Below are 24,650 nucleotides of genomic sequence, written 5' to 3' on the forward strand. Positions count from 1 at the left end.
TATATTTTTTTATCCGCATTGTCACGCTGAGTGATTGGCACATTGTGGGAACTATGTGAGTGACAAAGTAGCCAATCCTGTCTCCATCCTTAAAAGAAGATGCATTGATGATTTCAGTGGCCTGTCTGTCACTCCTTGAATCATGCCTGTTCACCATGCAGTGTCATGAATTGTAATTTTTTATGCAGTTTATCACCAGCTTGTGAACCAAAAAAAAAAAAAGATGAGGCAATTGCTGTTTCTTTTTTTTTTTTTTTCACCTTTATTCCTCACCCATACACACTCTAAGAATACATTTGCTTCTTCAACTTGCTACATCAGTTGTGTAATATTTTTGTGCAAAGTTACTAAAATTTGCATGCCATCTTTCTTCATGTTGCTGGAAGTTCTTTAATTGGTGCACATGTGGAGGAACTTGTGTCTTGTAACTTCTTGGTCATCACTGATTGCGTGTTTTATCAAGTAACCGCTATTATTTGAGTTGGAGGTGTGTCAGCCTTAGTGTATGGATGAGTAAACATGCACTCCATGAGTTTAACGAGGGGACATTGAAGTATCAGGTCCTGGTTTTGGACATAAAAATATTAAAGGGAAAAAAACATTTGCTGGCTGTCGGGACAAGTGAAAAGGTCAAATGTTCTTCAGTTAATTAAAATAGTGAGCTGATCACTCACATTTCATCACAGAGGTGCACTACTGTACGTTTTCCTTCTTTGCTGCTATATAACAGAGACACGAATCATGCACACATATAGATTGAGGCTGTAGCCACACACACACACCATCTACTGAATGCACTTCAGCAGGATAAGCAGCAGCTGCAGGCTGCTTTTCATTTGATTAAGCTTTTAATTGACTGTAAACAATGTAATAGCACCATACAGTAAAACGACTGTTCTGATACAATGCACTGGTTACACAAAGTGAGCCTGTGTGCACGTTTGTTAATGAGAGAGAATTAAGGACAAGAATGAAAAAAGACATGGAAGATGCCTTTCTAAAAACCTCCCGTACACTAATTTAAAACAAAAGCAGATGATGTATTATTATGCTTATATTATAATCAACATTCAGCCCAGTATCTACAGAAAGTAGTTCATCTGATATGTGCTGAGGTAGTTGAGGCCTGGTCCAGCTTTCATGAAGACCAGAGCTCACCTCCCATCACGAATCTGTGATCCTTAACTGGTCTACCCTAATTAAACCTGAACCATGCTTTAGTTAAGGTATGTATGACCTTTCCCTAACCCTAAACATAACTTAGTGGCCAGTTCACAGAAAATGTAGAAAGTAAGAATTCTAAAAACGTTGTGATTGAATGTAATCGAATTTCTTGCTTGGCGATAGGGTTGGGGAAGCTGTCTGTACACGATTCTTTTGATCAACTACGTAAAACTAACCAGCTGCTGCTACTACTACTATAAAAGTTTTGTGGGGCAGTTTAATCATGTTTATATGCCTTTTATTGTGGGAAAGTCTTTGTCGATGGAGCATGTTAAGTGCAGTTTAGTAAATCACTTTGTGACATTTTATGAGCGCAGCAGGTTGTTTTTAATGTGACAGGGAAACAGTGGGTTTGTATTTCTTCATAATGTGGGTCATAATGATCCTGAGTATCTATCTTGAGTATTTTTTGATGTAGCACAAAGTCTTGCACACATTAGAGTTAATCTATTATGCTTTATTATATTTCTTCACCTATAAGTAAAAAGTTCAGGCTTCAAATTAGGCATGTCAAATACATCTTCACTGAGACCACACTGGGAAATTACAATCCCATCAGGGGCTAAACATCAGTGGTTTATTGGCATGTTTTTATTTAATGTGAAATGTTTGTTCTATATGTCCTTCATATACAATTTAATCAGCTTAAAGTCCTCAACCAACAATTAACAATTGGTTAACTTTGGTCAACAACGTCCTGTGACAAACCAAGAACACCCCAAGATTCAGCAGCTTCTAGAACTTCTAGAATGGATATGCTGTGCTTGGTTTTCAACCACTTTGGACTCACCTGTCCAAAGCACATTGTTCCAGAAGTCTTGTGGATGCAACTTTGCAAACCTAAGCTGTGCTGCCGTTTTCCTTTTAGAGATAAGAGGCCTTCTCCTGGCAACCCTTCCAAACAAGCCATACTTGCTCATCCATCCATTTTTTCCCCCACTTATCCAATTCAGAGTCGGGTGGGGGCCGGAGCCCATCTCCCCTGTCATGGAGTGAGAGGTAGGGTACACGCCTGACTGGTCACCAATCTGTCGCAGGCATTATTGTTGGGTCTTGTTCTATTTGTACTATCATGAACATTAACATTTAACTAACTGGGGAGAGATGAGATTGGGGTTTTTTGCAGTTTCTTTGAGCATTGGGTGGTCTGACCTTGGGGTAAATTTGCTGGGGCATCCACTCCTCGGAAGACTGCAGGACTGTACTGACACACACCTGAATGTTCCAGACACGCAAACTGCCAAAAATTCAGCTTTTATAGAGGTGTTCACACTTGCTGATGATGATAAAATGCATTTGATTAGCAGCACCTGGCTGCTACTACTTATCTTCTCAATCCCCATGGAGGCAGTAAGGGTATACTTAGTTTTTCACAGGACTTTATGCAGTCCTTTGAAAACTTTAGTTTTTAACATGACTGTATAGTATTTAACCTGTCACAGAGGATGCACCAGCCATTATTTAAGTCCACTGTCTTGTAATCTCCACATGGCTTCTTTTCCAGGAAAACTCATCCAAACTAGGGTAACTGCTGGCATCTTTAGTTATGCTCACATAAACAAAACATTTTAAATGCAATCCACACTAGGTAGTCCTTAAACATACACCATTTATGCAATTCAGCACTGAACCACTAGAGTATCATTATCCTCCTCTGTCTCTTATTTTTAAAAAGACTAGATAGCCCCAATTACATATCCTTTGGCAGCATCGAGTATAGGAACATGAAATACATCGATCCAGTCACAGTGATTTACCATTATTAGATAACATACTGCATCAGAATTATAAATCCAGGTAAAATTTTAATCAGATTTTTATCATCTTACAAAAAAAAAAGCATTCCTAAGCGAGGCACAAATCCAGTGCTGGACAGCAGCCAGCAGACTGACAGTTCTGACCAGATTCCAGGTGTGGGTGTCTTAAGGTGAATCACACAGTGAGTGAACTGGAGTAACCTGCCAGCAGTCAAAACAGCATTTCAACAGTTTAAGGTCCCAGAAATGGTTAATTTCCTGGCTCTACCATCACCTGCTGCACTGTCCTTATTAGCCACTCCCTGCGGACATTTAGGAGAGAGCCACCGCCTTCAAGCTAATTTTAGGCCATCTGTACTAATGCCAGCTCATTAGCCTGATTCCCAGCATGAACCAGGACTCATTTATTATGAGTGTTACCTCACCCGTATCCGTCTTTTGCATCTCAGTTTACTGACAGAGATAGCTTATCATAATATGTGCTGTATTGCAGTCAACACATATACTGTAAACCCTTTGTTTTGGTGTACTGCTAATAAAAACTGTAAATGCATTTACATTTCAGCCAGTAAGTACAAGTCATTTGACTTAGTTGATTGTTGTCTTGGCTGAAAAGAAAAGAGCTTCTTTTGACTGCACTGGAACTAACACCTCAGTGAGTGCAAGCAGTGCTCTGCAGTTTGAACTTCAGTGACTTTTGCAAACCCAATTGTTGTCTTTTGTCAAATATCCAGTGGTTACACAGTTTTACTTAACATGTTATATAGGGTGATAAATCAATAAATAATGGTTAATGCCTGTGAATGGCACTGCTGACAGCCAATGAATGGAGTCCTAAGTGTCAGATATTCTGCAGACTGGCTGAAAGTGAAACTACCCAACAGTCATAAAATCACTGAGCTACAGCCTTGGTCACTGATGTTCAGTTGTCACGCTCCAATGACAACTGAGCAACATTTTAAGCTGACAGTAACAGTTAAATATTATCACAGTAAAATTTTGTGGAAGAAGAACTTCAAATGGACCATCGGATAGGAGTTCAGTTTCAATAAACAGACTTCTGTGGAAAAGAAGGCCATTAAAAGCAAAGTAAAACATTAAATATTTTTGAATTAATGTCATTCAACATGACTACATAGTTCTTGCTTTTGTCACTTAGAAATACAGTTTTTACAGGAAGATTATTTTTTTGTTATATTTTTTCTTTTTATTGCATAGATGCTTCCTTGATTGCCTTGTAAGTGTGAAGTAGTGTTCTAAGAAAACCGTTCACCGCTAACTAAATCCACGGGGAGGACAGGAGTAGATGATGGCACTGGGTTGATGTCTGACTTCCACAGCCTGCCTGCCTTTCCCACACAACAAGCACGCTCAATTACTCGCTCACAACCCATTACCCACATTATACGCTCCATTCTCTTAGACTTGCATCTTGTTCAAGTCATGGATGTCGCACACTAGTGTGTGACTTAGGGGATCCCTGTGAGTACATGGAAATGGCTTCTTTCCATGGGTTTCAAGGGTTTCTTAAACGGGATTGTTATAAAAACTGTGCCAAATTAACTGTCCTGTTGGCACATCACGTGCTACATCTTGAGAGTTTTTGTTGACTGAGAAAGAAGCCAGTAAGTGGAGTATTTGTCTAAATTGCTACCCAACATTAGACCCTAGTTTGAGATATTGATTCTCAGAAGACTAGGTCCAACAAGTCCAGACTGGGCCCATGTTTTTCCTTTTTGACTGATTTTAGATGCTTTAGGTAACTGATATAGCAAGAGAAATTAATCTGTTTGTGTTAAAGTGCATTTCTGTATTTATTTTCTTTAGATTTCTGAAGAACTGGTTATTATCTTAGTGCTGGTGCAGGCATAGAAATTCATCCAATGTGCCTTTGTAGATTCTCAGTCATCCAGGTCATGGTAGTCTCAAGAGCTTTTTTTTTTTCAAGCGCTTGAGAAATTCATCCAACGTCTAACAAAAGAAAAATTGCAATTTTTGATAGTTCCAAACATGCCGATGTTGTGACTCCTTCCTTTTAAACTACAATCTGACAGTTCTGTCTGTTAAGAGCCAGTAGTGTGATCCCTGGAAGTTTGACTTATGGCTACATGTAAGTCAAGGGAAACATTGCATTGATTTTTCTTGCTGTTGGAGACTAATTGCAAGTAGTTGTTGCGACCAACTTTCGATCACAAGGCACTTGCACAGGTCACAAGTGATGTGGGAGGCAAACAACTCAGACTGACTGCAGTCACTCTCAGAGAGCTTTCTGGAAGTTTGGAAAGTAATTGCCATCTAATTTATAAAAGCAGCCGGATAGCCAAAATTTTTCAATATATATGATTCTGCACAGATGAGCCCAACTCATCTGCAACATGTCTCTTTGTAATAGGCGACTTCACTCAACTGTTTGCCAAATGGTTGTATTCTGGTTATATACCTACATAAAACTAAGGTTCCTGAGTGCTTATGTCATTTTGCTGTGACAGTGGAAAATGACTATAATTCAGGTCAAACAGTTCATGCAAAACCTGGGTCTTTTTCTCCCAGACATTATGAAGGGCACTGCAAACTGCTGTCCAACAGCAACTATGTCACTGTTTGTGGAGGAATTTCTAACTTTTTGTTTCATGTAGACTGCAACAGATTTGCAACAGATGGCAACAGATTTGCAATTTCGGATGATTTATCACAGTCACGCTGTTATCACAAATTCCATGTTTTTGCCAATTTGACCCTTTTCAATCATAAGCTGATAGCAGATTGACCCCACCTTATTGTCATGTTCACCATCTTGACACACCAAAGTTGATTTGAAGATGGCAACTGGCTGCAGTGGGTTGCAGTAAGTTTCCATCTTTGAAGCAATCATTTCAAAGGCAATGAGATCGCAAACTCATTGCACACAGTTGCAATAATTTTGGTTGCCCCACAGTCCCCAACCACTGTGACTGTAGCATTAGATGTCGGGACTTGTGGAGATCTGCATGTAGCCACTGAGGCTACCACAATGATTATCAGAAAATGCGTAACCATGTGTCTACATGTGGCAAATACATTTTTTAGGATTTTACATGTGTGCTGTAAATGCATATTTGCCATGATAAGTTTCATGATACATGGTCCTACTGAATAAAACTTAATTGTTTGTGTGCCAGCACATTAAGATAGATTAGTCATAATTTAGCTAAAAAATTTCCAGCTAACCCTAGACCATCCCTCCTGCTCTCTTGTGTGATGATAGCACTGTGCAGAAGTAGTTTTGTTTTGAAAAAGTTTATACTGTAGCTTGCAAAAACAAATGTCCTCAATGCAGTCTGGACAGTGACTCATAACAAAAGAAGTGCAATGAAACAATTGGAAAAACAATCAAGTTGACACCGGAGTTTCTTTATTGGTTCTCATCAGTAAGCGGGCAGCCCTAAACCAACAGTGTGTAGATCTCTCAATGCATTATGTCCTCCCATCAGCCAGTTAGAAGAAGTCTTCAGAGGAAACCTTCAGAAGATGTCCTTACAAAACTGGCAGAAATCGATGCTTTGAAAAGCAAACTAGAGTAAATCTGTGGAGCTTATTTGTTTGGCACTGCTGATTTAGTGCACCCAAATCAGGGTTGCCAGGTCTTGTGCCAGTGAAAACCAGCCCCAAAGCCACCCAACATCCAGAGTAACTGGTTACTGTTAATAAAACACTTTCCTAACTAATCTAGTTCACCAAGGACAGTGACTAATGGTCACAACTGATCACCATATTACTAATTAACCTGAAAAAATGGATTCACCATGGTCCATCCGTCCTTTCCATCCATCCACCCATCCATTTCTGTATCATGTCTGTTTTCCTGACTCTTGAGGGCAGTTGGAAACTTTGTTTTTCTAATAATTATGATGCAAACAATTATTATTGAGAGGGGGGAGCTGGGTGGCAAAGAGCATTGCAGCACATTGTGTGAGTGTGTGTGTGTGGGTGGGTGACATGTTGGCGTTTTGTAAGTGCTGATCTGGAGTTGGTTTGGTTGGATTTGGATACACAAAAATGGCTTAATTTAAAAAAAAAACAGATGAAACAAATTGATCTTTATTTATAGATATTTATGCACTTTTCATGCAAAATAGGCTTAATGAGTAAATCAGTCAGGGTTGATTTATGTAGGACTGACTCAGCCTCTGAATGCCGGATTTGACTGCTTTTTGGTATTTGTTACTACTTCCAAGAACGACTTTACAGGTTCAAGATCCATACTTACTCAAACTTTACTCAAACAATTAAAATTGCAGGATGAAGGACTTAAGATCATAATATGTGTCCTTGGCAATAGCAAGAGAGACTCCTCCTCCACATGCAAACAAACAAATGTGCATATGGGCACACACAAACGATTCAACCAGCTCACAATCAGAGGTGTGAGAATATGTGAGAAGTATTTATGTCCCACCTGGCAAAAAATGAGTGAGCGTTAAGGAGGAATTAATTAGCTGCCTTTACTGCTTTATAAGCAATACAATGGTCACAACACACTGCTGTGTTGTTGAGAAACAATACCCTTATCTCATATCTCTCAGCATAAATTTCTTTACACGTCCTGGAAAATCATCATTTATACAGCATTAGTGAGTGTAGCATGGAGTGTATTAACATAATTCACATGTCACAGAAAGTGAAGTATTGATATAGAAGTAAAACAACTTTATTAAGGTTAGACTTAGTCACAGTTAATTGTACTTTAATGCCTTGATTGTTGTCTAACATCTTAGTGTCTTCCCATTTATTTGGAGTTGGAGGCTGATATATTTATATAAAATACTTAAAAATATTTCCAAAGGTCATGTTTCTTCTCTATTCTGGCATTTGAAAAGGTGTTTTAATGTGTGTATTTGCATTTACACATTTGCAGTCCCACATGTCAGTTTAAACCAAAAATCGCAGGAGAACTGTGTCTTTGACTGGAGCATGAACTGTGTTACAAACAGGTGGATTTTGATCTTCAGATGTTCATTTTTTTTTCACTTTGTGCAGCCCAGCAAATCGGGAAGATATCCAGATAGCAAGTGAGCATTTTCTAATTGCAGCTCAGTTCACATGAGTCAGCCAGTTCTCCCACATCATGTGTCTGCCCGTTTGTTTTTATCACTCAGCCTCTGTCTGCACCTGTCTATCAAGACATGAAGATGTGTTTGTATCAGGATATATGTGTATATGATGAAATCTCTTGATGCAAATTTCATTTAGGGCAGCACGGTGGCATGGTGGTTAGCATTACTGCCTCACAGCTAGAATAACAGCCAGAAGGTCTGAGTTCAATTCCACCTTGGCCTGGGCCTCTCTCTGTGTGGAATTTGCATGTTCTCCCCGTGTCTGTGTGGGTTTCCGCCCACAGTCCAAAGACGACATGCAGTTAGAGGGGTTAGGTTTATTGGTCACTCTAAATTGCCCATAGATGTGAATGGTTGTCTGTCCCTGCCTCTCGCCCTGTGTCAGCTGGGATAGGCTCCAGTCCCCCCTGCAACCCTGAACAGGATAAGCGGAAGAGAATGGATGGCTTTATTGTCATATTATATACCCATGCCATGATGCATTACGTTGCATAGCACCTCCATTTCAAAACCACCTGTAGGTACTGAGATGGTTTTTGAGTTATTTTTCTTAGTCATTCAGGTTTTCTTTTGATACACACCTGGCAGCCCTGGCTATGACTGTTTTCACATGTACTCATTCAGAAACGTTTATTTAGGTTATTTCTTCTTCCATTTTAGCACCATCTATGTGTGTCTCAGTCCTCCACTTTGAACTAACCAACAGCATTTTGTCTGTTTCTATCTACCCATCTATTATAGCACACTATTGTACATAGCAGGCCTGTATTTTGTTTCCACGGGACATAGTTTTGGTATTTTTACACCAGTGTTATTGTCTCCAGGCTCCATCAGTTGTGGTCTTGTCTACCAGTCCCTGGCTCCTCTGATGAACATGTTTAAGATGTATAAGAAGTCTCTGAATTGCTTCTAGCGCATCCATTACTATCACAGTGTAGATAGATAAAACAATTAAAGTACAGGTGGCAGAATAGTTGAATGTGGGTTGTAGTATGAAAGTGCTTTGAGTGCTCATATAAACAGCTCACTTCACTTGAGTCCGAGTGATGCAAATTTTGTCTGGGCTGACATTGTGGGTCCTCCAACTTTTTTGTGACTGTGTGGACTTTTCTGCTTGAGCACTCCACTACAATATAACTCGTCGTACCCACTCAACATGATGCTTGGATTTCCACCACATTTCAGAAGTGGCTTTTCACTCTGCATCCCTTAAAAATAGTGATGGGTCTTTTTCTTTTTTTTTTTAAATAGAAACTACGTCAAGCTGCACAGAGCAGATGGGGATGTCAGGAAGTCGGACACAGGAACATCGCACAGACAGTATAAAAAATGGATGTCACCCATTGGTTTTGGACTCATAAAATACTAGAATTTCACTCACCAAAAATGCAAGCTATAATATTAGTCAGATAATCCATTATAAATGCATCACACACAAGCACTCACACACACACACACACACACACACACACACACACACACACACACACACACACACACACACACACACACACACACACACACACACACACACACACGGTAAAGAGGTCCCATTTAATGACTTTTAAGTAGGGTTTTAACATGAGAGTTGATAGAGACTGACTCCCTGTGGAGCCAGCATCAAGTGGCACCTAGAGGAACAGCAGCTTTTTTTTTTTTTTTTCTTTACCTTGGCTTCATTTTTCAGCTCCAGAGTTTGTCCTTTGGAATCTGGTCAGTTTTCACAATAAAAGATCACATGTAGATCTAAATGCTCTGCATCACGCTCGTAGTGTATTTTAAAGCCATGTGAAGGACAAAAAAACTTGTGTTGAAGATGTGACATTAAAAGACCAGTATATTCCCATGCTATATTCCCTCAGTTTTTCCCATTTTATGGGGAGACTCAGCAGATCCAGCAAACAGTTGGACTTTGCTGCCCAGATATGCTAGCACAAATGCAAATGCTAGTAATGAATGAGAAACGCTTTGTGCACAAGTATCAAATTAATAGATAATCAAAAATTGGAATCCATCCATTCAGTTCAGGTTTACTTATTGGGTACCAAATCCCAATAACAGTGGCCACGAGGTGCTTTATATTGTAAGGTAAAGACCAAACAATAATAGAGAGAAAACCCCAACAATCAGGGCAGTCATCTGCTGCGACCTCTTGGGGTGAAGTTAGCGAGACAGGACAAAAGACATACTGTAGAAGAGAGCCTGAGATCAGTAGTAACTAATAATTAAATGCAGAGTAGTTTAAAAGCACACAGAGTGAAAAGAGATCTGTGAAGAAGAAATGCACAGTGCATCATGGGAAGCCCCCAGCAGCCTAGGCTTATTGCAGTATAACTAAGGGAGGGTTCAGGGTCACCTGATCCAGCCCTAACTGCCAGCTTTATCAAAAAGGAAAGTTTTAAGCCTAATCTTAAACGTAGGGAGGGTGTCTGTATCCCGAAGCCAAACAAGGAGCTGGTTCCAAAGAAGAGGACGCTGAAAGAATAGAAAGGAACCACTTGTAAGCCTGCAGTCCAAGAGTGAAGTGCTCTGTGGGGCTCTTGGGATCCATCCATCCATCCCTTTCCCCAGCCACCTCCTCCATGTCTTTCTGGGGAAACCAAGGTGTTCCCAAGCCAGCGTGTCCTGGGCCTACTTCCTCCTGATGGGACATGCCTGGAACACCTCACTGGTACAGTGCTGTCCCCATAACTGCTGACGCTGCACAACTCCATCAGCAGTTACCGATTCAAGAATTTAACCTTCCAGTGGTCACACAGTACAGTAAACAACAATGACACAGTTACTGTCACAGAAAAAAAAATCCCAAAAGAAAACATGTAGACCATCAATACCAAAAGCAGCACATCTGGAAACAAAACATCGGTCTACTGCGTGCAATAGTATACTGCAGTTACAAAACAGTGCTAGGAATCACTTTCCATCTTGTGCTTCCTGTTTCATTGGCCTCAGATTCTTATCAGCCTCACAGCTAATGCTGTTCCTTTCACTGTTCCTGCATCCATCCTCTGCACACTTCTGTATCTGTCTATGTTCTGGTCTCTTTCTTGTGATTCACCACCTCATTCCTCTTCCTTTTCCACTGATAGGTTGTTGGGGTTGTCAAACCTTGACCTCAGCAGCTCCTTCATGCTTGTAAATTGTAACTCTGTTGTGCCCTGCTCAATGTGAAATGTGCATAAATAACAAGCTCTTTTGAAAAATTTCACATATTGTTTTGACGTTACCTGTTATTAAGCCAAAGCAACTGAGATAAACAGATGTGTTGCACAGTTTACTTGCCTTATTCTTCTCAGAATGATTAGGCTCTGATTAGCTCAGAGCCTAATCAACGCTGATGGCAGTGAGGGTGATAACAGCATTAAATAAATGTTAACAGTATCAACTGCAGGGTATGCAGCAGATAAAGAGGAGACATAAAAGCAACCTGGTGCCTTCCTGCTCTCTGCTTTTCAGAGTTCATCCTGTTCTGTTTGGCTGTCAGTCAGATGTGAAATGGACACGGTGAGCTGTGAAAACACACCCCCCTGGACTCACATCATACAAGAGAATTGCAGTCAGAAATATGGCTCAACTCTTCACTCTCTTTCTTCCCTTTGTAGGAAATTCCAGATTAAGCAAATATTTTTCTCATTTCCGACATGTGAGTAACTAGCAGGGTGGGTTGCGCGTGTTTTGTTTTTGTGTATTGATGGTGTGTGAGTGTGCTTGTGGCTGAAAGAAGAACAATGCTGATTAGTTTGCTCTATGCACAATTTAAGATGCAAACAGTAATCAGTAATTTTTAGCTGACTATTGAACATGGGCTGAATGTAAAGCTGAACACCATCCAATCTGTGCACTATTGTTTGCCTGAATTATTCCTTCAGCAACTTGACATTTGCCTGTATTTTCTGTGTTTGTAATCAGTGTTTTTTGTGTTGTAATTGTTACAGATTATGGAAAATCGGCTTAGCTTGTGCATGCTCAGATGTCTAAAGAGCCAGGGGCCAGTTCAAGGTTTTAGCGTGCTTGTTTGAGCCTGTTAAATTTGGCCAGGTGTGTGAATATTAAAAAGGGAGCAGGTCATAGGTACATTCTCAGTGTACTGATTTTGTGTAATGTCTTCCAAAGCTATTCTTTACAGGGCATGTATGCTTTCCAGCCTGAAATGCCCCTATTTTGGTTTACACTCACTGATGACTTTTTTAGGTATGCCTGTTCAACTACTCATTAACACAGATATCTAATCAGCTAATCCCATGGCAGCAACTCAGTGCATGGTCAGCATGGTCAGGATGGCCTGCTGAAGTTCATACTGACCATCAGAAAGGTCATTTAAGTGACTTTGAATGTGGCATGATTGTTGGTACCAGACAGGCAGGTTTTTAGTAAATTTCAGAAACTGCTGATCTACTGGGATTTTCTAGGGTTTACAGAGAATGGGCTGAAAAAGAAAAAATATCCAGTGAGCTGCCGTTCTCTTTGCACAACACATCAATCGTGAAGCAGACTGGCTACAGCAGCAGAAGACCACACGAGGTGCTGCTCCAGTCGGCTAAGAATAGGAAACTAAAGCTACAGTTCATACATGCTCGCTAAAACTGGACAATAGAAGTTTGAAGAAATGCTGCCTGGTCTGACAAGTCTCGATTTCTGCTGTGACATCCAGATGGTAGGGTCAGCATAAAAGCATGGATCCATCCTGCCTTGTATCAGTGATTCAGGCTGGTGTTAGCGGCGTAATGGTGTGGGGGATTTTTTTGGCACACTTTCAGCCTGCTCGTATTGATTGAGCATCCTTTTAAATGCAACAGCCTACCTGTGTGAAGTTGCTGACCACAGTGTACCATCTTCTCATGGCTGCTTTGAGCAGGATAACGCACATCACAAAGCTCAAATTATCTCAAACTGGTTTCTTGAATATGACCAAATGGCCTCCACTGTCACCAGATCACAGTCCAATAGAGCACCTTTTGGAATGTGGTGGAATGGGAGGTTTGCATCATGGATATGCAGCAGACAAATCTGCAGCAACAGTGTGATGATATCATGTCAATATGGACCAAAATCTCTGAAGAATGTTCCCAGCACCTTGTTGAATCTATGCCACAAAGAATTCAGGCATGTCTGAAGGCAATCCCAGTACTAGCAAGGTGTTGCTAATGAAATGTGCATGTATATTTTTCTAGTAAGACACGGTGATTATGGAATTATCAGTGTTTAGACTTGGTTTATTGTTGCTTAGTGGATTTGGTCAACAAGAATGACAGGATTAACAAAATGCAAAATATGTCTGTGAGTACTTCCCAATATAGTAGTAGAAGTGGAACCCATGCAGGGACTTAATTTTTTTTTTATAATCCATCCTCACAAGTCCTTCATGTGTTAAAAAAACTGACTTCCTGACTCTTGTAAGTATAAATGGTATGTACTGTATGCTCTTAAGCCAAATACAGCGGAGGTGGCGTAATCTACCTGGGTCATGTTATCTCGCTGATCAAGGATGTGGAGCGTTTGATAGAAGACACTGTGAACTTTTCTTGTCACGTCTGTTTTGTTTCAGCTCAATGTTCAGAGCCACTATATTTTTCCATCCTACAGTAGTTAATGTTATACACAAGTCTAAAACATAAGTCTGGGCAGGTCAAATGACTAAGATTAAGACTCACAGAGTCTCGTAGACTCGTACTGTAGCGTTCTACATATCTGCACATGTGTTTATAGTTGTAAAATTATTTCATGCCAGGATTAATCCATTGTGATTGAGATAAAATAAAGTAATAATAATTTTAAAATTTATATGATAGCCTTACTATAGCCAACACAGGAACTGACACTAGTTCAGATTTAGAATAAGGGTGGATAATACACAGATACGCCAAACTATAAACGTTAATCTGTCTGCAGGAAGTAACTACTGTTGACAGGATCACTGGCTTTCACAGTCTGTCAGGTGATGATACTGACCCTCAAGTGCAATAAGCTTAGACAGGGATCATAAAAAGGGAGAAACACACATGCTGTAATAGCTGCTTAAAGCTGATAAGGCATCAGCAACTGTACCAATGAAAGGCTGTTCCTCAGGAACAGATGCTTAATGTAACATGTAAGTGCATGACTCCAGCTATTATTAGATCTTTTTTTTTTATCAATTCCAGTCCCAAGTAGCATGTACTTCTGTCCTGCGTTATTGTAATAAATTTCTAAATCTATTTTTATAATAAATCTATTTTAGCTTTGCTAGCAGCATGGTTCTAAGTATAACAGTGGTTAGCTGATTAGTCTGCCTCTTTGGTTTGGCAGAAAAAAGTATTCTAAGGGAATCTAATATATTTTTGGGCCAGGACCTTTGACCTTGGGATCCTAGCCAGCATATAGTTCATGTTGCAGAAGCATTATGATCATTTTCTAAAACTAACCAAGTTGTTTTGGTCAGTAAAGTTAACGAAGCAGCGACTAAAAACAAAACTAAAAACTAAAGAAAAAAAAGTCTAAAATAGTGGTACCACCCTGGATATGAACCCCAGCTCCTGCAGCATCCCAAAATAGACCTTGATGGTCCTTTTTGGCAAATTACAATTTAAGATCCTTTACTGTGAAACTGGTGCATTTAATATCAGCAGTAACTCAGATTAGGCTGTTGAAGGATTTAACATTTAACCCAAAAGATAAATTGAGCATCCCCAGACTTTTTGCCCACCACCATGAAGTTTACACTTATGGTCCAACATGATCTCATATCATCCATCCATCCATCCATCCATCCAACCATCTTCTGCTTATTCAGTTTAATGTTGTGGTTGGGTTGGAGTCTATTCCACCTGTCATACTCCCTCAACAGTTTGCCGATCCATCGCCAGATGCAACGTCACGATAGATGCAACTGTGGTTACACTGATTATGTCTTAAATTATTCACTCATTCACTCTTTCTTACTTCTTATTTAGGGAGTTCAGTGTGTAGAACCACATGGTGAACTCACTGGTAAAATGAAATAACATTTTTAAGCACTATTTAGTTTGTTTGCTTGTCATCTATGTGTTTTAACTGTAACACAGTTAAAACTTTTCCAGAATTAATACTTTTGGGGCTGTTTATGCACTCATTCCTCTCATCCATCTGTCATTTCTCCCTCAGTGCAAAGTATGATGGAATAATATGCTTGGATATGGATGGCAGGGCCATCATGGTACACTCCAGATTTACTACTTATTTGCACTACTGCTACAGAATTGTGGGATGCATTAAATGTGCTATATAAAGAAAAGGAATTCTAACTATACATAGGAAAAGCATTACAAAATGGCAAACTCGCTATGTAATAGTGATTCATTTTTGTCACAGATGTGCTACAAACATCCAAGGTTCATGGTGGATGACTCTAAACCTTGGTGATTCTTTGACGTTTAAAGTGGTGTCACCAGGATTACTTTATTTATCAGCATAATTAAGAGGGGCGGAAATACAGTAACGAGGAGCGGAACAAGGGTTTCAATCTCTACCAGCTCCAGCAGTCCATCAGTAGCTGGAATCTGACTTTTGATCTTTCTTGACAAGGGAATAAAAAAAGGAGAATTTCCCCTTGTGGTGCTCATTCATGTATGGTATTATTATTTCATTACAAAGATAAACTAACATGCTGATTTAATCTGGCAGTAACAGCTGCTGCCTGCCCGCTGCAGACTGTTTGCCCTATAAATATCACACGTTTTCAAGCTGTGATCTAATTACTTATTTGAGGTACAAGTACCACATTTTTGGCTCCTGAATGGTGCCACATTATAGACAAACAAGAACGAGAAATCCAGTCAGTTTAGATAAACGAAGGCCAACTACTATTTTCAGAAAAATGCAGACTTACTGTAAGAACGAGCAACATTACATCATGGTTTTGTGTGTGTGTGTGTGTGTGTGTGTGTGTGTGTGTGTGTGTGTGTGTGTGTGTGTGTGTGTGTGTGTGTGTGTGTGTGTGTGTGTCTCAACAGGGCCGTAGCATGGGGTGATAAGGACTCTCCTTTGCTATTCTCAATGCAGATGACTAGTGATGGCCACAGCATCACCTCATCAGTAAGTCATAAAAATCATAAGCCAAGTATATTACGTCCCTGCTAACTTTGGCATTACTGCTCGCTGCACATTTCTGTCAAGTCACACCTTGCGACTTATCTTGTGCCTTGTCTCATTTATATCAATGGCTGAATACAAATCCTAAATTACATTTTCCGTCATGCATTCATTAAGAAGACTGTCCTCACCAGAAAAATGGTGGAGTTGGAGTAACGTGTGTCAAAACTATGTTCAGGTAAAAAGATTATGTTAAAGTGCTTTAAAACAAGTGAGCCAAAACTGTTAGATATATTCTGACGTGAAGCACACCTCTGACAATGTGACTGTTAAGCCTAAAGATTAAATCTGAACTAATTATGAACTGAGCCAGTGTTTTCAATTGGGGTCGAGGCTTTGGGAAGCCCTTTACAGAAACTTAATGTTAACCCACTTTATCCATTTCAAAACCAGTTTGGATGTGTGTTTAGGATCATTGTCCTGTTGGAACACCCAACTGTGTGTATAGCTGCTGATTTAAGGTGAAGTTTCACTTCACTTTATTCCATCCACTTTGTGCACTGTACCAGAACCACCAGCAGTAAATCAGCCCCAGAACATGATGCTACCACCTCCATGATTGTCATTTGGTACAGTGTTCTTGGGTCTGAAAGTCTCACCTTTACCTAATATGTTTCTTGTCATTGTGGCCAAATAGCTCAATCTTTGTCTCATCTGACTATAAAACTTTGCTCCAGAAAGCATTTGGCTTGTCCATGTGGAAGGCTGCATATTTCTGGGTCGGCACCCTCTCAGTCCATGGCGATGTAAAACTTCACTGTGGACACTGATGCTGGTGTTCCAGCAGTTTCCAGTTCATGGCAAGCTTGAGCCCTGGTGGTTCCTGGGTTGTTTCTGAACATACTAACCAATTTCCTCTCACCTGAAGGTGACAGTTTGGGTCTTCTTCCAGATCTCGGCAAAGTGGTGACACATCTGAATTCCTTCTCAGATCTTCATTGAGTGTCCTGGACTTTCCCATTGTTCAGAGTATTGGTCAATCCAATGAGTGCTGTCAAACAAATTCTTATCTTTAAAAGTCACTAAATTGTATGTTTATAATTATTCCAACCTGGAAAAAGAACAGTTCAAAGAAATCATTACAAGCCCCAAATTATCATGACAGTCAGGCCCACAATGAGTGTATGTAAACCTCTGACTTCTGACAATTGTATCTTTACAGCTATCAGCCTAACTATAATCACACAGTGCACAAAATGAAAACATACCATACTGATTTGATTGAAGTTTTTTTTTAATTTTCGAAGGACCATGAACAAAAATTTGATCTTGTATGAGAAAAGATGTGTTAATTTATGCTAGTTAATTTTAATTTTCATCTCCATTCCTTAGGCAGCTACAGACAATATCAAATATGCTGTAAAATTCAAGTACATGTTAGAGATACAAGATACAAGTAACGTAATTTAATCAAAAACACATGCAAATCCTCAAAACCCTCCAGCCACTTCCCACCCATGAAACATTGTAAAACCTGTATGCATATCCCATTCAATAACCAGACTCTACCGTCAGTAATTGATCTTATATATTGCATATATGCTTAATTACTGACTCTACCGTCAGTAATTAAGCATATATGCAATATATAAGATCAAGGCTGATAAACTAGTGTTTTGTTGTTGTTTTGATTGATTTGTTGGTTACTTGGTTTATTTTTCTCTTGCAGTTTGTTGGATGACATAATAAACTCTAAAGAACAACAGCAGGACCAACAGGAGGAGCAGGAATTCTTGAGCTCGCTGGAGACTGTTGCTCTCACCATTTTTCTCTCGATCATCATTGTCATGACAGTTTTCGGCAACCTGTTGGTCATGGTGGCGCTCTGCAAGGACAGACACTTACGGTGAGCCCTGCTGACTTATTCAGCAGCTGTGGCTTGTGATTTCTGTGACTTCAGAAGAGATAAAGCCAGAGGATTAAAGCTTCTGTCTCCAGCGATTTGTCGTGAAAACACAAGTGTTCCCTAAAGGCGTTCCGAGAACGTCCAGAAAAGCCACACAAAAAAAATCAAGTAATCTAAAAATAAATACAATAAAGCTGACATAATGGAGCAGATGCAAAGTTCTTTTGGGTGACATAATAACTTCCAGTTGGTTTTAAAATTAAACCAGCATTTGAAGCTCTCTCAAGTGATATCTGTGTTTTCTCATGATATGTGGTACTGATTTTGGAAAGGGTGCATAGAGGAACCCTTGAACAAACAAATGTCAGAGGGCTCAAATTTCAGACAGTCTGACATCACAAACCCTCTCAGGTAGACAGAAAGATTGGGGCATGAGGTACTTTTGACATTTCGTGACTTCCCCAAAAATCACGTTTTTGGAACTGTGCATCAAAATATCTGAAATGTTATTTAAGAAGGAGAAGCCCATGTTTTACTTAATAACACTATTATTAAGTAGTTATTAGTAGTTATTATATCATAAATGTAACATTTTTCATTTCCTACAAGTTAAGCCTTATCAGGCTCTATTTTTTATTTATTTCTAAACACAAAACTTCACCCAAAAACATGCCAGTTACTTCATATTTGCACAGAGTTGAACAGGCTGAACAGCAGCGCCTTTCACGGGAGGAAGTTTAGAGTAAATCACACAGTAAACTGTAAACTTTTCTGGATCTTTTTTCTCTAACTTCTTTCTGGTTGCTTCCTTCTCTCAGAAAGAAAAAGACAAACTACTTCATTGTCTCGCTGGCATTTGCTGACTTGCTGGTTGCTCTGGTTGTGATGCCGTTCGCTGCCATCGAACTGACTACTGGCCAGTGGCGCTATGGAGAGATTTTCTGCCTTGTGCGAACATCTCTGGACGTCCTGTTGACTACAGCATCTATCCTGCACCTCTGCTGCATTGCACTGGATAGGTTTGTGTGTGTGAGAAAGACAAATAGTGTGGGGGGGTTTCTCCACTGGATACAGTGTAAATTATATGGGGTTAAAATTTAATATTGAGGACAGACAGTTACTTAGGTTGGCCACCTAACAAATTCATCCCTCGGTTTTCTAACACTTACCCAGGTCGTAAGGGTTGCAGTCTAAGCAGATAGCCCAGATTTCCCTCGTCTCAGCCAGAGCCTCCCCCTCTTTGGGAAGAAACCAAGGCATTTCCAAACTGGCAGAGACATAATCTCTCCTGTGTGTCCAGGAGTTGAGCAGGTCTGCCCGTGGGTAGTCCTCCCTGTGGGACATGCCCAAAACACCTCAACTAGCAGTCGTAGTCCTAAGTGTCATCAGGAGGCATCCTGGACCACCTCTATTCTCTACGTATCTGCCCACAATTTGTGGCCTCCTGTGTAGTAATGTAGATCGACCAGTAAACTGAAACAAACAGCTTCGCTTTCATCATTTCATCATTTCTCAGATCTCTCCCCACAACAATATGCGCTACATCCCTGCAGTCACTGTGCCAGTCCTTCCTTCAGTCTCCCACTCTAGTCTCCCCCGACTTATGAACAAGATCCCGAGATACCTGAACTCCTCCACTTGGGGCATCAGCTTCTCACCAAACCTAAGAGGGTATTTCACCTTCTTTTAACAGAGAAGTATGACCTCTCATCCTAGTTGCTTTGCACTCAGTTGCAAACCACTCAGCACTCAGAGAAACCAACCGGACCAGATCATCTATAAAAAGCAAAAATTAGATCATGGGACCACTGAACCAAAGACCCTCCACCCCTCAGTTACACCTGAAATGAACTTCATTTGTTATTTTTATGTGCAACATAATGCAACATATAAGTGCAATAAACATTAATAAATAATTATAGGTCATAAATAAATATGGCTCATTTAAAATATAGTTAAAAGGCAGTGTAGAAATGTTATCATTAGCAGTAGAATAAAATCTTTTGGTCGTGGAACAAATGCTATTGTGCCTCCTCCCTGAGCAGAAAAGGCTTTGAGAAGGATGGAAAGTATTGTTTATGATGTTGCGACCTCTGCTAACGCAGCGTTGCTTGTAGATTTCAGACAGAGAATAATCCTTCCTCCTGTTCTTACAATCCTGTTCAGCTTATGTCCATCCTCAAACCTGATGTTTCCAAACCAGGAAATGATGCGTTATGTGATAATGATGTGATTGTCAGTGCTGGAGAGGGGAGGTCTGCTGTCTTCAGTCTGCCCAGGGGGTAGAGATACTGTTGTGCCTTCTTGATGACAGCGGTGGTGTTGTCTCTTGAGGCCAAGCCATCATTCAGATTCACCCCCCAAAACGTGGTGCACTTTACCCTCTCTACAGAGCCACTGATGGTTGGTGGTGGGAGATAACTGGAGGTAGCCCTCCTAAAATTTGTGAGATCTCTGCAGCGGTTTCTAATGTCTGGTTGAGATTCACAACCAAAGATGCACCTTTTTCTGTCAACTCTGATAGGTGAACCAAGCTGTTGCGCTACATTTCCTTCATTGGGTAAGAGGCTACTAATCATTGGTTGTGCCACCATGTTGAACCTATTAATTCTGTCAGTAAACATTATGAACAGAACCACTGATGAAGGGTGGCCCTACTGTTCAACGTCAGACTTGTTGCACAGCAATGCAAACCAATTTAGCACTACTGGGACTGAATTAGCCAGAATAGGGTATGGGTCCAGTACACCATGCTCCCGAAGCACAAAACCCCATAGGAGACTGCAGGGGACCATTTATTTTTCTAATTAAAACTCTATTTTAGTGTAAAGTGTGTGTGTGTGTGCAAGTCTCTGTGTGTTATTCCAGGTATTATGCCATCTGCTGCCAGCCGCTGGTGTACAGACACAAGATGACCCCAGTGAGAGTGGCAGTCATGCTCAGTGGCTGCTGGCTCATCCCCACATTTATCTCCTTTCTACCCATCATGCAAAGCTGGAACGCCATCGGGATCGAGGATATTGTAAGTCCTCGTTAGCTCAGATCAGAAACCATGGAAAGGGCAACAGGGAGCTCGCTAATGAGCTAAAAGCAAGTGGCTGCATAGTTATACTGTTTTTTTTTTTTAAAAAAGAAAAAAGTTATTACAACCCTGCATCAACCCAAACAGGCAGTATGTTTAAACAAAGTATCACAAAGAAAAGTTCATATACTTCTCTCAGTTGCCCAAAGAGAGGTATGTTCTTTCTTTGAGGGCAAAAGCAGCATTAACCTCTCCAGTCTAATATTCTCTGTTTCTAATAACATTTTCAATCCCTCAAACAATGACACAGTAATGCAGTGATCACAAAACAATTCCAGTCCCCGTGGAAGCTTTCTTGCTGCGAGCAACGACAGCACTTCAACAAGCATTTTCTTCTGGTTTAGGTATGTTTTGGCGTGAGGTTGTTTCAGAGCTGCCTTGAAATGAGCAGCAGGACTCCCAGAGGCAGGCAGGGACAGATGCATTTATTCATCCAGACTTAATGAAAAGCTTTTTTCCTCTTATCTTTCTCTCTGGCAGCATTCAAACACCAGTGTTATGTTTTTAATGGATGGCTCCATGGCTAGAAGTCATATGTAGTATACAAAATTGCACAAGATTATTCTATATACTGTCTGTGTACGTGTTTGGATTGTTTGAAACAGAAATTACTTCTCACTAAGCACAAGCTAAACCACACAGTAATTTTCTGTGTGGTTTGAAAGTTTTCAAAAAAAAAAAAAGTCTCCCCTCTTCCGGTGGCATAGTGATCTGAAACTGATCTCTCTCATCTCTCACACAGACAAGTTGGTGTCAGATAGAGGCTGACCTTAGCGATGGGTGATCATCGTGGACTAGGTTGTTTGGCACAAAATGAACATCCTATTATTGCTAGCACTAAATCAACATGGTGTAAGTTACATAGAGCGGGTTGTTGAGTCTTTTTCAAATCTCCTCAAGCACTTCAATGAAATAATAAACAAATCCTGAGCAGAGAAAACCAGTTAACTGGGCTATGTGGCTCAAAACCTGGAATTACTCACGTTTTTCATTTATTTGACATCCCGACTAAAATTTTTAGTCAAATAGCAGATATTTATAAATTGTTATGCAGTCAGTTCTAGAGGTATGTCCAAATGAGAAGCGCTCTGTCTGAATGGCTGGAGGTCTTCTTAACTGCCCCACAGGTAGTCCAATCGAACAGCTTTAAAAATACCATCAGGCAAAGGCATCATTTCCAAAATTTATAATTTATTCCAGGATTAGCTATGTGACCCTTTGCTCAAAGCTAGGAGGCAGTGGATAGAGGACTTTGCTGTGGATATATCTCCTGATGATTGGAAGTCATACATTTATACAACTGAAAATGAAACAGATGGCGACGTTACGAGCAGTTACATCGATGGAATCTGTTTCTCGAGGACTTTTGCTGGCAGTGTGGGGGACAAGGGGCTTGTGTTCTACATGTACTTTGGACTTGTCCCGATCTCAAAGAGGTGGAATAATATTCAAGAGGTTCTTTTTGAAGTCTTAAAGAAAAGATTTTAAATCTCTGCAAAACTGCCTATCTTAGATTCAACAATGGAACTTCAAGACTCTGACTTCTCTTCCTTTGAGAAAAGCTGGATGATTCTGGATCTTACCACGACTAAATGGATATTATTGAGACACTGGAGGAATAAGCACCTACCTCCATATGGAGAATGGATAACAACAGTGGCACAGTTGAGACTGTTACATATAGTTTATTGAATAAGCTTTATGAAAACATGCTTACTTGGGACCCGTTTTACCACGTGACTCTTTGCAGCCTAAAGACCTTTTTGGTTACCTAATAGGTGCAATATAAAGATGAACATGATGTTTAATAATTAGAGGTTATCAGTGTGATGGACTTGTTTCCTTTCTTGATTAATATATAAGTGTTAGGCTTTGATTAAACCTGATTTAATGGCATCATTTGTTATTTTGACAAATAACAAACGATTTTCAATAATTTGTTATTGTAAAAAATGGCACTGGCCTTGTGCAAAAACAAAAAATAAACAAACAAAAACAACTCATGTGATAAAGAAGTGATGTCTCTTTCCAGAAATTGCCATCTAATTACTCAAAAAGTACACAAATCTTTTGCTGTTTAGCTTTTCAAATGCGTTATTTTGGCACTTTAAGTACTACAAGACCATTAAAAGTGTCATTTCGTTCCAATATATTCAAGATGAGGCACACATCTCGATGGATAAATAGCACTACTGGCATCAGGAAAAATAAGTTGTCCACTTAAAATATCTTAGACCTTGAAGAAATATTTGATTTTATTTTTTTTGTTCTGCTTTGATAGTTTGGTTTCATTCTAGTGCCCCGGGGTGCAGCATTACAGTACTTCACCCAACTACTACACAGAGGGATGAGATAAAATTAATCTTTCAGCTCAAGGCAATTCTCCGCCTGCAGATTTTTAATTTACTTTGACCTACGCATGGTTTATACAGAGGACAAAGATATGGGCAAGTGGCCAGACAAAGGATATTCCAAAGTACTTTATTATTACAATATGTAGCATTTACCTCTTTCTTTAGCCTGTCTTAACTAAAAGACAGGAAGCAGGGCGAAACAGCTGGCCTAGGTCTTTCAGTACTTTCAGTTGCTTTTAAAGTTAAACTAAGCTCGTCCCAGGAGTTCCATATTTCACATTTGTTTTTTTGTTTTTGTTTTTTTTTTCTGTCTCCTCTCCTTGCAGATTGAAGAGCGGCGAGCCTTGGTGGGAGGCTCTAACGACACAAGTTGCGTGTTTCTGGTTAACCGACCCTACGCCCTAATCTGCTCTGCGGTGGCCTTCTATGTGCCGCTGGGCCTCATGGTCCTGGCCTACCAGCGTATCTATGTCACCGCCATGACCCACGTGCGGCAGATAGAGACACTTCAGCGTGCCGGCTCTGCTCCCGTCACCGGCACAGTTCCAGTCATTCCTGTGAGGACATCCACTTCCTCAGATCCTCTGGAGCATTATCGCTTTAGGACAGCAACAGGTTCCTCCTCCTCGGAGCAGGTTCCCGTAGGTCATAGCCGCATGCGCATTGAGACCAAGGCCGCAAAGACGCTGGCGGTTATAATGGGTTGTTTCTGCCTGTGCTGGGCTCCATTCTTTATCACCAACATAGTGGACCCTTTCATCCACTACTCAGTACCCTGGCAGCTGTGGACAGCCTGGCTGTGGCTTGGGTACATTAACTCAGGGCTGAACCCTTTCCTGTATGCCTTCCTGAATCGAGCTTTTCGGAGGGCGTTTCTGGTCATTCTCTGCTGCGGGGATGAGCGGTACGCACGGCAGGGAAGCTGCTCCTATGGACCAACCCACAGAGCGTGCTCAGCCGCATCAGTCAATGGGACATCCATGGCACTGAGGTAAACACACAGCTAAGGCATAGTCACATTTGTACCAGTCTGTCTCTTTTTGTTTATAACCAGGTGCTAAAGAGATATTTGACCGTGTAATTAACCTTAAGACCGATGGTGTGAAGGCCAGTAATTTCAGTGAGTAAAGGGGTGTAAATGGTTCTGCGTGAAAGAGTGTGTGTTTTTTAGCTTAAACAGTTGACAAT

The 24,650-nt window shown here is 40.4% G+C and overlaps 1 protein-coding gene across 1 annotated transcript in view; it reads left to right on the plus strand.

The window, feature by feature from the left end:
• LOC115789214 (5-hydroxytryptamine receptor 4) overlaps positions 1-24,650 on the plus strand; it is a 113,935-nt gene that overhangs the window by 62,325 nt on the left and 26,960 nt on the right. The window contains exons 4-8 of the mRNA XM_030742518.1: positions 16,042-16,123; positions 17,850-18,026; positions 18,845-19,045; positions 20,895-21,048; positions 23,789-24,453. Of these exons, the coding sequence (XP_030598378.1) occupies positions 16,101-16,123; positions 17,850-18,026; positions 18,845-19,045; positions 20,895-21,048; positions 23,789-24,453 (1,220 nt within the window). The 5' untranslated portion in view covers positions 16,042-16,100. The remainder of the gene's footprint in view (positions 1-16,041; positions 16,124-17,849; positions 18,027-18,844; positions 19,046-20,894; positions 21,049-23,788; positions 24,454-24,650) is intronic.

Source organism: Archocentrus centrarchus, chromosome 12, assembly GCF_007364275.1.
Source record: "Archocentrus centrarchus isolate MPI-CPG fArcCen1 chromosome 12, fArcCen1, whole genome shotgun sequence".
In the NCBI taxonomy this organism is placed as follows: domain Eukaryota; kingdom Metazoa; phylum Chordata; class Actinopteri; order Cichliformes; family Cichlidae; genus Archocentrus; species Archocentrus centrarchus.